Source organism: Lithobates pipiens, unplaced genomic scaffold, assembly GCF_037356315.1.
Source record: "Lithobates pipiens isolate NorthernLeopardFrog02 unplaced genomic scaffold, aLitPip1_a1.2 Scaffold_6, whole genome shotgun sequence".
Lineage (NCBI taxonomy): Eukaryota > Metazoa > Chordata > Amphibia > Anura > Ranidae > Lithobates > Lithobates pipiens.
Genome location: NW_027507881.1, coordinates 8,134,567 through 8,148,177, shown reverse-complemented (window position 1 = coordinate 8,148,177; position 13,611 = coordinate 8,134,567). Strand labels below are relative to the sequence as shown.

Sequence of the window (13,611 nt, the reverse complement as noted above, 5' to 3'; positions counted from 1 at the left end):
CCCCCCCACCCCCGATGTCATGCATCATTAAGCAAAAACCAAGGGACCTCATTATAAAATACAAACAAGCTCGGAGCAGGAGTGGACAAATAATTACAGGAGACAGCCGCTCCGTTCTACGAGCTCGCCGGGTCCGGGTCTAAACTACAAGAGAATAAATAAAGTAAGAATAAAACACGATGATGCTGTCAATCGCAAAAAAAAAAAAAAAAAAAAAAAAAAAATTTAAAAAGCAATTTAAAATGGTCGTTTTGTAAAACAACCCATTCAGTTTAAAATTGAATTGGGAAAAAATAAAATACATTTGTGTACTAGATATTTAAAGAGGGAAAAAAAAAATAAGAAGAAGAAAAAAAAAAAATAAAAAAAAAAAAAAGGAGGGGGGAAGGATGAACAATTTTTCAGATATTATTTTATTTTTAGAAGTGTCCACGTAGGAGCTTGGGGGGGGGGGGGAGCAGCAGCACAATGAGCTTCCCAGTGAATGGCTGTGCAGCAGAGGCATGTCTGCACATTGGAGGAGAGTACACAGTTCCCAGCATAGCTAGAGAACTGACCACAGTGTGTTCTCCTGCTTAGTGTGGTCAGCTTTTAATAAGAAAAAGGAGGGACTGGCAGGATCACCAGGGATTTCACAGAAAGGAAGCAATACAGGATACTTCCTCATACAAGTACAAGTACATGGTACAGCAGGCATATATCAGGAAGATATATAAAAAAAAAATAAAGTGTACATAAAACAGCCAGCACAGCAAAAGATAATTGCAAATGGTAAATTACAGAATAATGTGCAGCTCTCAAATATACAGACACTAATAATACAGTTTTTAAGAGTAGTGACATTATATTTGAGCGCTGCACATGATTATATCAGTAATATGAAATGTTGGGGTAATATGCTGTAAAGCAGAATTACACCCAAAATTAAAAATGTCATATTACAGCTTATGAATCATTATGATGCTGCCCAAAAGGTACCTCCTGTGCTCCTTCATCCAGAGTGGTCTCTCACTAATACAGGTGGTGTGATACGCATTTTTACCAATGTGAAAATATAGGGGGGGGGGGAATAAAAAATAAAAAAAGACTTACCAAAAAATAAAAAACCCACACACCACACCAATGCAACCACCACATTTACTGACTGGTAAGCTACAATTATATTACATCTTTGATTTTAATCATTATTTAACCTGTTCCTGCCTGCGCTATAGCAAAAAGTTGGCTACCGTGCTGGCCTTGAGTTCTGGGAGGGCGTCCACGGTTGTCCTCCCACGAGCATGCATCAGGTGTGCTCTGTGACCGCTGTGTCCTTTGGATACAGCTGATCACGGGTAAAGGGACAATCACTTTATCAGATGATCAGTTGTGCCAAATAACAGCCAATCACAACATAACCAGATTAGCGGGTTATCGGCATTCCTTTCCGCACCCGCCGTCTGTGTGCAGAAAGGAGAGCTGATAACTGGGGATGTCTGACGGGATAGAGAGTGCCTTGTTTACACTTATCAGTGCCCATCGGTGAGCCTGAGGCACTGCTGAGGTGTTATAGAAGCCCAGGATGATTTGATAGCCTTCAGCTCGTCTGCATTGTTGGGTCTGGTGTCTCATCTTCCTCTTGACAACACCCCACAGATTCTCTATGGGGTTTAGATCAGAAAAGTTAGCTGGTCAATCAAGCACCGCGATACCGTGACCATTAAATGGGTTGTAAACCTTCATGTTCTCACCTTAATGCATTAAGGTGAGAAAACTTCTGGCAGCCCCCCCCATTTTACCTACCTGAGCCCGCCAATTCCAACACCAGAGACATGCTCTCCCTCTCTGCACGGGTTCCTGGCTTGATTGGATAGCTTGATGGCAGCGTAGTCATTGGCTCCTGCTGCTGTCAATCAAATCAAATGACGCGGGCACCAGGGCCGAGTCCAGCATCCGTGTCTATGGACGCAAATAAGGGGCAAGCCCCTTGGGAGAGCGCTGCTTCTAGGGGTTGTCTGAAGTGAGGCGCCATGAGAGCCACCAGGGGACCTCAGAAGAAGACGAGGGTCAGGGGCACTCTGTGCAGTGGGAGGCATGTATGACTTAATTAAAAACATTAAAAAAATAAAAAAAATAAAAAAAACCCTAGTTAGACTTACCGGTAACGGTATTTCTACGAGTCTTTCAGGACAGCACCTGGAGAGAGCGCAGCTCCACCCACTTTCCCAGGAAACACTGCAGATCACTTTAAAAGACCGGACACTTCCACCATGGCCTCAGTTGTTCATAGAGTACCTCCGCCATGCTGAAATTAAATAAGCAGAAAACATAGCAATAACACCACATTTATCAAACACAATATAGGGTGGGTCATCGGCGCTGTCCTGAAAGACTCGTAGAAATACCGTTACCGGTAAGTCTAACTAGGGTTTTTCTCCCTTCGTCTTTCAGGACAGCACCTGGAGATGATAAGAGAGTACTTACTCTAGGGAGGGACCACCGCCTGCAGAACCTTTCTGCCAAAGGCCTGGTCTGAAGCTGAGAGCAGGTCCAACCTGTAGTGGCGTGTGAAGGTGGTGAAGCTTGTCCACGTAGCCGCTTTACAGATTCGATTCGGAGAGGCTCCTGCTCTTTCCGCCCAGGAAGTTGCTACTGCCCGAGTAGAATGGGCGACAACCCCTGCGGGGGGTTCAGCCCCGGATGCACTATAGGCCTCCCTAATAGCCATTCGTAGCCACCTAGCTATAGTATTTTTGGACGCACTATAGCCCTTCCGTGGTCCTGAGAACGCTATGAAAAGGGAGTTTGACCTCCTAAACTCACTTGTGATCTCTAGATAGTGTAATAGACACCTTCTAACATCTAGGGTATGGAAAGATTTCTCTGTAGCGTTTGCAGGTGAAGGACAAAAGGTGGGTAGAACTATTTCTTGCGTCCTATGGAAGGCTGTTGAGACTTTTGGAAGGAAGCCCGGGTCAGTTTTAAGAACAACCCGGTCCGGAAATATGCAACAGAAAGGCTCCACTATTGATAAGGCCTGTAGTTCGCCTACTCTTCTAGCAGATGTAATGGCCACTAAAAGGACCAACTTAAGCGACCACAACCTGAGAGTCGCTGCTGCTGGGGGTTCAAAAGGTTCCTTTGTCAATGCCCGTAGAACCAAGGACAGGTCCCATTTAGGGAAAAACTTAAATGGTACGGGCCTAGCTCTGGCCAGAGCTTTAAAAAATCTAATAATAAGCTGTTCCTGAGATAATCGTCTCTCAAGGAAAACCGATAAAGCAGCCACCTGTGTCTTTAGGGTACTAGCTGCCAACCCTAGTTCCATGCCCTCATGGAGAAATTCAAGAACTGAAAAAATCTCCTGGGGAGGAAATTCCTTTGATAGGCACCAGGAGTTAAAACGTTTCCATGTTTTAAAATAAATTGCCCTAGTAGTATCTTTTCTACTTCCTAGGAGGGTTGTGACTAACTTATCAGATAACCCTTTTCTCTTCAAAATTTGCTCCTCAGTAACCACCCGGTCAAATTGAGTTGCCCGATGTTCGGATGCTGAAGAGGTCCCTGGGTTAGGAGATCCTTTCGAAGCGGAAGAACCCAGTGGGGTCCCACCGCCATCCTCTGTATGGTAGCAAACCATGACCTCTTGGGCCAGAAGGGGGCCACTAGGATTAGACTCGTGGATTCCCCCTGCAATTTCTTTAGAACCAGAGGGATCAATTGAAAGGGGGGAAAAGCGTAGCACAGGTGGAAATCCCACGGGTGTGCTAGGGCATCGAGTCCGCTTGCCTGATCTTGTCTGTTTAAAGAGAAGAAGGCCCTCACCTTGTTGTTGCTTCGTGACACAAATAGGTCTATCTGAGGTAGGCCCCATCTCACAGTCAGCTCTTGAAAAACTTCGTGGTTCAGACTCCATTCTGATTCCCGAACTTTTTCCCTGCTCAGAAAATCTGCTACCACATTCAGGTCCCCTTTGAGGTGCACTGCTGATATGGACCTCAGGTTGCCCTCTGCCCATGACAGAATTTGGCTGGCCAAGGATAGCAGCACCTTGCTCCTTGTGCCCCCCTGCCTTGTTATATATGATACAGCTGTGGCGTTGAGGGAAAGGATCTGGACATGGAGTCCCTGAACCACTCCCTTGAAGGCCCATAGCGCGAGCAGAATGGCCCTGAGTTCCCTCCAGTTGGAGGATCTCCTGGACTCCCTGACTGTCCAGTTCCCCTGGGCCATCTGCCCTTCTAGGTGGGCACCCCACCCCCAGGAGCTTGCAACTGTAGTCAGCCTCAGGTCTACCGGAAAACACCAAAGTAGACCTTTGTCCAGATTTGAGTGATCCCTCCACCACCAGAGCTTTCTCTGGACCTGAGGGGGCATCTTGAATTGTTTCTCCAGGGAGTCCCCGTAGGACCAATTTGTCAGAATTGCCTGTTGGAGCTCCCTTGCATGCAAGCGTGCCCACTGTACAGCGGGAATGGATGATGTGAGGAGGCCCAACACAGACATGGCTGCCCTGACAGAGATAGGCAGGTTTGTCTGGGTCCTCTTCACAGCACTCTTGACCTTTTCTATCTACTCTTCTGGTAGAAAAATCCTTTCCTGCCTGGAGTCGATGGTGTACCCCAGGAATTTTATAGACTGGGATGCAATCATGCTTGATTTTTCCCTGTTTATTAGCCATCCGAGGCCCTCTAAGTGTCTTACTGTTCTCCCCAGGTCCCTCTCCAATAGATGTTTTGTATTGGCAAAGATTAGAAGGTTGTCCAAGTATGGCACGATTGATATACCTTCTACCCTGAGGGGGGCTAGGGCCTCTGCTACGATCTTGGTAAATATCCTTGGGGATGAGGATAGACCGAACGGGAGAGCTCTGAACTGGAGATGTATCACCGAGCCTCCTGTCCTGAGTGCAAACCTCAGATACTTCTGTGAAGCTATGGCCATGGGCACATGGAGATATGCATCTCTTAAGTCTATGGACGCCATAAAACAGTTTGGCATCAAAAGACTCTTTACCGAGAAGATTGTGTCCATCCTGAATCTTTTGTATTTGATTTGTTTAAAATCTTCAGATTCAGGATCAGTCTGAATTTGCCCGATGGTCTTTTTACAAGAAAAATGTGTGAGTAACAGCCCTATCCCCTCTCCTCGGGGGGGAACATCCATGATCACTTTTTGCTGCATCAGTTCCCCCAGAATAGAGATCATGGCTACGGACTTCTGAGTCCTGAGGAGCCTGGGTTACGTAAAACCGTGCGGGGGGGGGGGGGGGGGGGGGGGGAGTGATCGAATTCCAGTCTGTAACCCCTTTCTATTATACTGAGGATAAACAGACTGTCCGTCACTGACTTCCACTGCGGTAGGAAGGCCTGTAACCTCCCTCCCACAGCTGGAAGACTGTCACTGGTTTTTTGGGTTCGGGGTAGGGGGACGGAATAACACTCCCGACTTGCCCCTTCCCCTCTGAGGCTTCCAGGGCCTCCTATATCCTGTCTCTTTGTTGGTCTCAGAGGTTTTTCGAAAAGCACGAAAATTCTTTGTGCTCTGGGGAATCACCTTCTTTTTAGGAGGAAAACCCTTCTTTTTGTCAGCCGTTCTATCCAGAATGGCTTCTAGGTCAGGGCCGAATACCAAGTCTCCCTCGAGCGGAAGACCACATAACTTGGCTTTTGAGGCAGTATCTCCTGCCCATGTCTTAACCCATAAGGCCCTACGGGCTGAGATTATAAGGGCTGAGGACTTGGCTGACATTTTAATTGACTCTGCCGAGGCATCCGCCATATACCCTACTGCCTTTAAGAGAACAGGCAAAGTATCGAGCAGGTCCTTTCTAGGTGTTCCTGCCTCAATATGATCTTTTAGCTGTTCTAGCCAGTGCTCTAAAATTTCTGGCTACTACAGTTGAAGCCATTGCTGGCTTGAGGTTTGCTAATGCTGAGTCCCAGGCCTTCCTTAGCAGGGAATCAGCTCTTTTGTCCATGGGATCCTTGAGGATACCCATGTCCTCGAACGCAAGATCCGTATTCCTTGAGACCTGGGAAAAGGCTGCGTCGAGCTTAGGTTTCTTGTTCCACACATGTGAGCTATCCTCCTCAAAGGGGAACCTGTGTTTGAGAGACCTAGAAAGGAAAGGAGGCCTCTCAGGGTCTCTCCATTCCTTCTTGACAGTTTCGGATAGAAACTTATGCATAGGGAAAACTCTGCGTTTCACCTCGCCCAAACCCTGAAACATCTTGTCATGTAGTGACAGTTGGGCCTCATCCTCTGTGATATTTAGAGTCATGTGGATATTTTTCAGTGAGTCATCCACCTCCTCCAAGGATAACTTATACCGGGATGAAGAAGCGGAAGCCTCCTTTGCTTCCTCTGCCTCCTCCTCTGAAACAGAGGACATAGCGTATTCCTCCTCCTCCTCCTCCGAGTCACTGCCCCCCCTGGGTGCAGGTGCTGATGAGTGAGAACGGGGAGCTGAGCTACCGCCCGCAGCTGGGCGTCTGTCTAAATAAGACCGGAAAGATTCAAAAGTGTCTGATAATTCTTTCCTAAAAGAACTTAGTAGCTCTCCCTGCTGAGACGCAGGGGTACTGGAGGCTGCTTCTTCGTTGACTAAGTCGCTTATGCAGGACCTGCATAGCACCTTAGTCCAAGAATCTTTTTAGAACATTTCTACACGATGGGCACCTCCTCTTGCTAGGAGGGGACACATGCTTGGTCTTTTCTCTTGTTTTCTGAAATATACCAAGAAAAAAAGATGCCAAACCTGAGTTACAAAACACAAAGTAGACACAGGAAGATATGCTGCCAAATAGAACAGATTTTAACTGATCTCACATTCTATTTGCTCTTCAGCCAGTGAATCCCCCCACAGACTCACTAAACAAACATTGAAAGCATTATTCCTACATAAAATTTCTAGGAAAACAATGCTGCAGGCTTCCCCAAGTCAGGAAGGGAGAAAAAACAAACAAGCTCTAACAGTAATGACAGAGACCGCTGTCTCTGCTTACCTGAGCCTGGCTGACAATTGTGGCTCCTGCTCCTGCCACCGCCGATTGATCCTCCTCCATCGTCAGTGAGGATCGAATGGCGTCTGGGCGCTTTATCTGTTTGAATTCTGCGCCTCCCGGAAGTGATGTCAGCCGTGGAGACCGGCCCCCTCTCCCTGCGTTCCAGCGGCCGGAACCGGAAGCCGCGTCGTCGAAAGTTCCGCCCCCGGACGGAAATGACGCACTCGCCATCCGGACCCGGAAGGCATGAGCCTGACGAACGGCGCGAGATATGAATCTCGGCCGCGTACCAAACCCAGCCGCCGGTCTAAGGAAGGAGGAACCTCCACAGCCTGACCCCCCTGGGTATGAAGGAGAGCGGGCACCGAAGCGACCCCCGCGCGTGAAGGGAGGAAGCTTGGCCAGGTCTGTACCAACCGCGCAACAGTGGCATGCCTCAAACCCTCCCCACCTGGAGAGAGCGCAGCACCCCTTGGTTCCCTGCAGCGCTTCCACCATGGCCGGAGGAAACACTACAACTGAGGCCATGGTGGAAGTGTCCGGTCTTTTAAAGTGATCTGCAGTGTTTCCTGGGAAAGTGGGTGGAGCTGCGCTCTCTCCAGGTGCTGTCCTGAAAGACGAAGGGAGAAAAAAACTATATTCACGATTCAAATCAAGTTTTCTTTTTTTTTTGATGGACACCGCACCACTCCTGAGGAGCTGCGAGTTTTTAGATGAGGCCGTGGCTTCGGCCTAGTGGACTAGGCCAAAGCACCTCGGACCCGCACGGTGGTGAAAAAATAAATTTGCTTAAATCGATTTGCTTAAATTTTGAATCGATTTGACCTCTCAACTATTAAAAACGATTTTTTCCCCAGCCCTACTTTACAATCACTTGTATTGGTACTTTTGGCAGTGTAGGAGGTGCCAAGTCCTGCTGGAAATCAGCACCTGCATAAAGCTGGTCAGCAGAGAGAAGCCTGAATTGCTCTAGAACAGTGATGGCGAACCTTGGCACCCCAGATGTTTTGGAACTACATTTCCCATGATGCTCAATTACACTGCAGAGTGCAAGGGCATCATGGGAAATGTAGTTCCAAAACATCTGGGGTGCCAAGGTTCGCCATCACTGCTCTAGAATTTCCTGGTAGAGGGCTGCTCTGACTTTGGACTTGATAAAACACAGTGGACCAACACCAGCAGAAGACACGTCTCCCCAAATCATCACTGACTGTGGAAACTTCACACTGAACCTCATGCAACTTGTATTCTGTGCCTCTCCGCTCCTCCTCCAGACTCTGGGACCCTTGGATTTCCAAACAAAATGCTACATTTTCCACAGTTAGCGGAGCCATGTCATCTGCTGGTGTTGGTCCTCTGTGTTTTATCAAGTCCAAAGTCAGTGCAGCCCTCTACCAGGAAATTCTAGAGCACTTCATGCTTCCCTTTGCTGATCAGCTTTATGGAGATGCCGATTTCATTTTCCAGCAGGACTTGGCACCTGCCCACACTGCCAAAAGTGCCAATACCTGGTTCAATGACCATGGTATCACTGTGCTTGGTTGGCCAGCAAACTCGCCTGACTTAAATCCAATAGAGAATGTGTGGGGTATTGTCAAGAGGAAGATGAGAGGCACCAAATCCAACAATGTAGACGAGCTAAAGGGCGCCATCAAAAAAAAAAAAAAAAAAAAAAGTATTAAATGATGAACAAACTTTTTCACTCATGGTTAGTGTTTGGCCATTTATTATCAAATGTGTTTACTCTTTTTAAATCATAATGACAACAGAAACTACCCAAATGACCCTGATCAAAAGTTTACATACCCCAGTTCTTAATACCGTGCATTGCCCCCTTTAACACCAATGACAGCTTGAAGTCTCTTGTGATATTTGTGGATGAGGCTCTTTATCTTCTCAGATGGTAAAGATGCCCATTCCTCTTGTTGGCACAAAGCCTCCAGTTCCTGTAAATTCTTGGGCTGTCTTGTATGAACGACACGTTTGAGATCTCCCCAGAGGGGCTCAATGATATTGAGGTCAGGAGACTGAGATGTCCTCTCCAGAACCTTCACTTTATTCTGCTGTAGCCAATGACAGGTGGACTTGGCCTTGTGTTTTGGATCATTGTCATGTTGGAATGTAAAAGTACGTCCCATGCGCAGCTTCCTGGCTGATGAATTCAAATGTTCCTCCAGTATTTTTTGATAACATACTGCATTCATCCTGCCAACAATTTTGACCAAATTTCCTGTGCCTTTTGTATCTCACACATCCCCAAAACATCAGCGTTCCACCTCCATGTTTCACAGTAGGGATGGTGGACCTTTCATCATAGGCCTTGTTGACTCCTCTCCAAATGTAGTGTTTATGGTTGTGGCCAAAAAGCTTGATTTTGGTCTCATCGCTCCAAATGACTTTGTGCCAGAAGGTTTGAGGCTCGTCTCTGTGCCGTTTGGCGTATTGTAAGCGAGATACTTTGTGGAATTTGTGTAGTAATGGCTTTCTTCTGGCGACTCGACCGTGCAGCCCATCTTTCTTCAAGTGCCGCCTTATTGTGCATCTTGGAACAGCCACACCACATGTTTTCAGAGAGTCCTTTATTTCACCTGAAGTTATTTGTGGGGTTTTCTTTGCAGTCAAAACAATTTTCCTGGCAGTTGTGGCTTAAATTTTAGTTGGTCTACCTGACCGTGGTTTGGATTAAAAAAAAAACCCTAATTTTCCACTTCTCGATTACAGTTTGAACACTGCTGATTGGCATTCTCAATTCCTTGGATCTCTTTTTATATCCCTTCCCTGGTTTATACAGTTCAGCTACCTTTTCCCACAGATCCTTAGACAATTCTTTTGCTTTCCTCAAGACTCAGAATCCAGAAACGTCAGTGCAGCACTGGATGAAAGATGCAAGGGTCTGTCAGGAGTCCAGAAACGCATTGACCTTTTATACACACACACTAATTACAAGCAAACAGATCACAGGTGAGGATGGTTTCCTTTAATAGCCATTCAAACCCCTTTGTGTCAACTTGTGTGCATGTTATCAGGCCAAAATCAACAGGGGGTGTAAACTTTTGATCACAAGAGAAACTACCCAAATTACCCTGATTATAATTTAAAGAGTAAAACACAGTTGAATGATAATAAATGGCTTCAGCCAAACACCAACCATGAGTGAAGGAAAAGTTTTTGTGTTATTCACATTCCCTGAAAAATGGCCAAGAAATCCAATTCTGCCAGGGTATGTAACCTTATGAGCACTATAAAATATATATATATATATATATATATATATATATATATATATATATATATATATATATATATATATATATATATATACACACACACACACACACACACACACACACACACACACACACATACACATATATATATATATATATATATACACACACACACACACACACACAAGTCCTGACAGTAAGCTCCACAATACAATGATGAAAGGTTTTCTGATAACAGACGTGTCCTGAGCGGTTCCGTGTTGTCAGATTTCATAGATTTTCATCATGCCTGCTCTGCGCTCACTTTTACTGGCAGCTTTCTAACACCGGGATATATTTATGGAGGAGGCAGTAAAATACATTACTATTAGAGTCTACCCAGCCGTGCCCTCTGGCATTATAACAGTTAATAATGAATGGACTAGTTCCGGCTCTTTACAAAGTTTTTCCTTTACTCTCCCCTATGAGTGTCTGCACTAAAACAACAGGCCTGGCAGCATCCTATAACTACAATAAACTTTGGAGAGACCCGCAACTTCCATCGAAGAAATACAAATCTCCAGAACCTATGAATGTTCCTAGAACTATGGTGATCGATATTATGGGCATAAGGCAGCAAACCGATCTGTCACCTCACCTGTGATTTCCTACTTTTAAAATGTGGAGTTTATCTTTCAGTAGTCGATGTGCAGTACCTGGTTTCACCACTACACAGTACTGAAGCAAATACTGCCCACAAGGGACTGGTAAAACAGATGGATCATTTGGAAGGGGAACCCCCCCTCCCTCCCCCCCCCCCCCTGCAGGGGTCCTGGAGGGTGACATTTCAGCTCCCTGCAAAAACCTCTTTAGGCTCCATTCACAATTGTGCAACTCCAAATTAGTGGGATTTTCACTGTAAATTTCGAATGGGTTGCAACTTGGATGCAGCTTTAGCTGTTGACAACATTAGGATGCGACTTTCATGTTACTTTTGAGAGTTTACATTGCAGTCTATGGTGCCCAAGTCACATGAACGTAGCATCAAAGTAGTGCGAGTTGCATAGATTTGAAAGGCTTCCATTGAAATACAAGGGCTGCGACTTTGCGCGTCCCAAGTCACATGAAAAAAATAAAAATAAATAAAAAAATCACACAAGTGTGAATTTAGCCTTAAAAGGGGTACTAAACCCCAAATCAATGTAATATATTGTTACTAACCCTTAGTTATGGTGGATGCATTTTTTTTTTTTTTTTTTTTTTAGGGCTGTGGAAATTAAAGATGAATTCCTCGATTAATCAATTTTTTTGATCGATCAAAATTCTTTTGATCGGTACTCACCTCTCCGCCAGCTTACGGGTCTTCAGGGAGTTCTGTCAGAGATCGGGCGACATCACTGACATCAACGTCACTGGACTCCTCCCCCTTTCCCCAAGTGCCTCCGTCTAACGAAGGGAGGGGGGGGGGGAGGAGTCCGGTGACGTCAACGTTTTGATTGAACGAAACGCGTGTGGTGGAGGAGCCGACGTCATCCGCTGCTGCCCTACGGAACTAACATGATTGTCGGCTTTACATGCTGTGTTTTTATCATCTTTATGCGAGTAGTTTGTGTTTGAACACAAAAATTAAATCTTATACTTGAGCGGTGAGAACTTAGATCTTTTCTTTCTACCCATGACCTGCCGTCCTTGCTGAGATCTAAGGAGACGTGAGAGAAGTTTATGGTCCGTGTTAACCCTTTTGATACCCGATTGCATGACCACCTGTTTGCACAGGGGTCCATGCCATAAGGTGAGAGTGATTAGTTAGACCGGAGGTGGAGGGATTGTCACACTACTGCGAAAAAAAAATAATAATAATAATAGTTTACTTACGTCAGTGCTACAGTTTGAATTTAAAACGTATTTGTGTGAACTGTGAAGTTAAGTCATGGATTGTGGAAACTGACTAGTGTCGGGTGATTGTATATAGTGTATACCACATTTACGGCTAAATAATGGAGAGCTGCAATGCAAGGAGATCAGCTAAACGTAGTAGGATCTGTATGTGCGTCATAATTAATATAGCAACACACCTCCTATATTATTGAGACACAATACTGGATGAAGGATAACAGGACGCACAGAAGACAGCAGCATTGGGGGGGTGCTAGATGTACCGTACTAGCAGATTTAGATGCACTAACAAATTGAAGGCAATCTCCAGCTCACACATCATAATCCGTTACAGCAAACTTTTTTTTTTTTTTTACATGAATAAAAGCTAATGATTGTAAGCACACCTGCCAGAGGCAATGGTTTGTCTCATCTATGCATGGAGCACTAGATGTAAAAACAGACAAAAAACAAAAAAAACACATGAATGCAGCCATCATATGTAACAATTGATAAGCTGCAATACAATAAAATGTTTGCTTCTGGGTTTTAGGCCCCTTTCACACCGTTCGGGTCTGCCCGTCAGTGGATCTGAACAGGCGTTCCATGTTAGTCTATGGAGGGACAGATGTCAGCGGTGACAGGTCAACTGACATCCGACCCGATCTGATCCACTCCGGTCTGATACGCTAAAATCAGATGGATGGCCCTACGTTCACATCCATCCCTGGCGGATCGGATGAGATCTAATGAAAAACGCACATGCTGTCCGTTATCGTCAGATCTTTCCATAGCAAGCAGCGGTGGAGGACAAGCCCCTTCCTGCTCAGTGAGCAGAGGGGGACCCGTCATCCGCCGGCTCAGCGGAGATCAACAGGAGAGATCTCCCGCTGAACTGGCGGACAGATGCAGACTCCGAGGCAGCGGATCTGCCTCGTGGGAATGAGGCCTTATACCACTTTAAGTAAAAAATCTCCAATAAATACAGGACAAAAAAAAAAAAAAAAAAAAAAAGACTGTAGATATATACATACACACACATATAGTGGGGAGAATAATTATTTTACCTCCTGCAGATTTTGTAAATTTGCCCACTTACAAGGAAATTAAAAGGGTCTATAATTTTTATCATAGGTGTATTTTAAATGATAGAGACAGAATATAAACCAAAAAAAAAAACTGAAAAAATAAAAACAGGAGGACACTGCAGGCTTGTCTGCCAGCCCCCCTCCTCCCCGTCATACACAGATGAGGAAAGGTCTTTCTGGGAGATATGCTGATCACCCGTCCAGCACTCTGGATGGAGCCCAGGCCAACATGGATGAGTGCGCGGCCTACAGCTTGGTCATGTTGAGTGAGAGGACCCCATCCCCCACACACCATTACTTACCCCTTCCATCTCCCCCTGGGGACAGGGGCCCCTTCTCACCTGGGTGCAGTAACTTCATCTGCCCTGGAGAAAAGGACCTCATCTCTTCTGGGGATGGGGACCCCATCCTGCCTAGGGACAGTTCCCCAATGGGGCACCTAAAAAAAAAAAAAAA

General features: G+C 45.7%; 2 protein-coding genes across 8 annotated transcripts in view; both read right to left on the bottom strand.

The window, feature by feature from the left end:
- Positions 1-13,611, bottom strand: part of LOC143958214 (C-myc promoter-binding protein-like) — a 250,429-nt gene that overhangs the window by 214,676 nt on the left and 22,142 nt on the right. The window lies entirely within an intron of this gene.
- Positions 2,130-4,051, bottom strand: LOC143958213 (uncharacterized). The gene is made up of 2 exons (XM_077467693.1): positions 2,464-4,051; positions 2,130-2,284 (listed from the first exon to the last, which is right to left on the bottom strand). The coding sequence occupies exon 1, from the start codon at positions 3,995-3,997 to the stop codon at positions 2,465-2,467; it is 1,533 nt and encodes a 510-aa protein (XP_077323819.1). The 5' UTR covers positions 3,998-4,051; the 3' UTR covers positions 2,130-2,284; position 2,464.

What these genes read in the sequence shown, in the direction of transcription:
- LOC143958213 (XM_077467693.1), bottom strand. Translation starts at nt 3,997, where the DNA reads ATGGGCAGAGGGCAACCTGAGGTCCATATCAGCAGTGCACCTCAAAGG.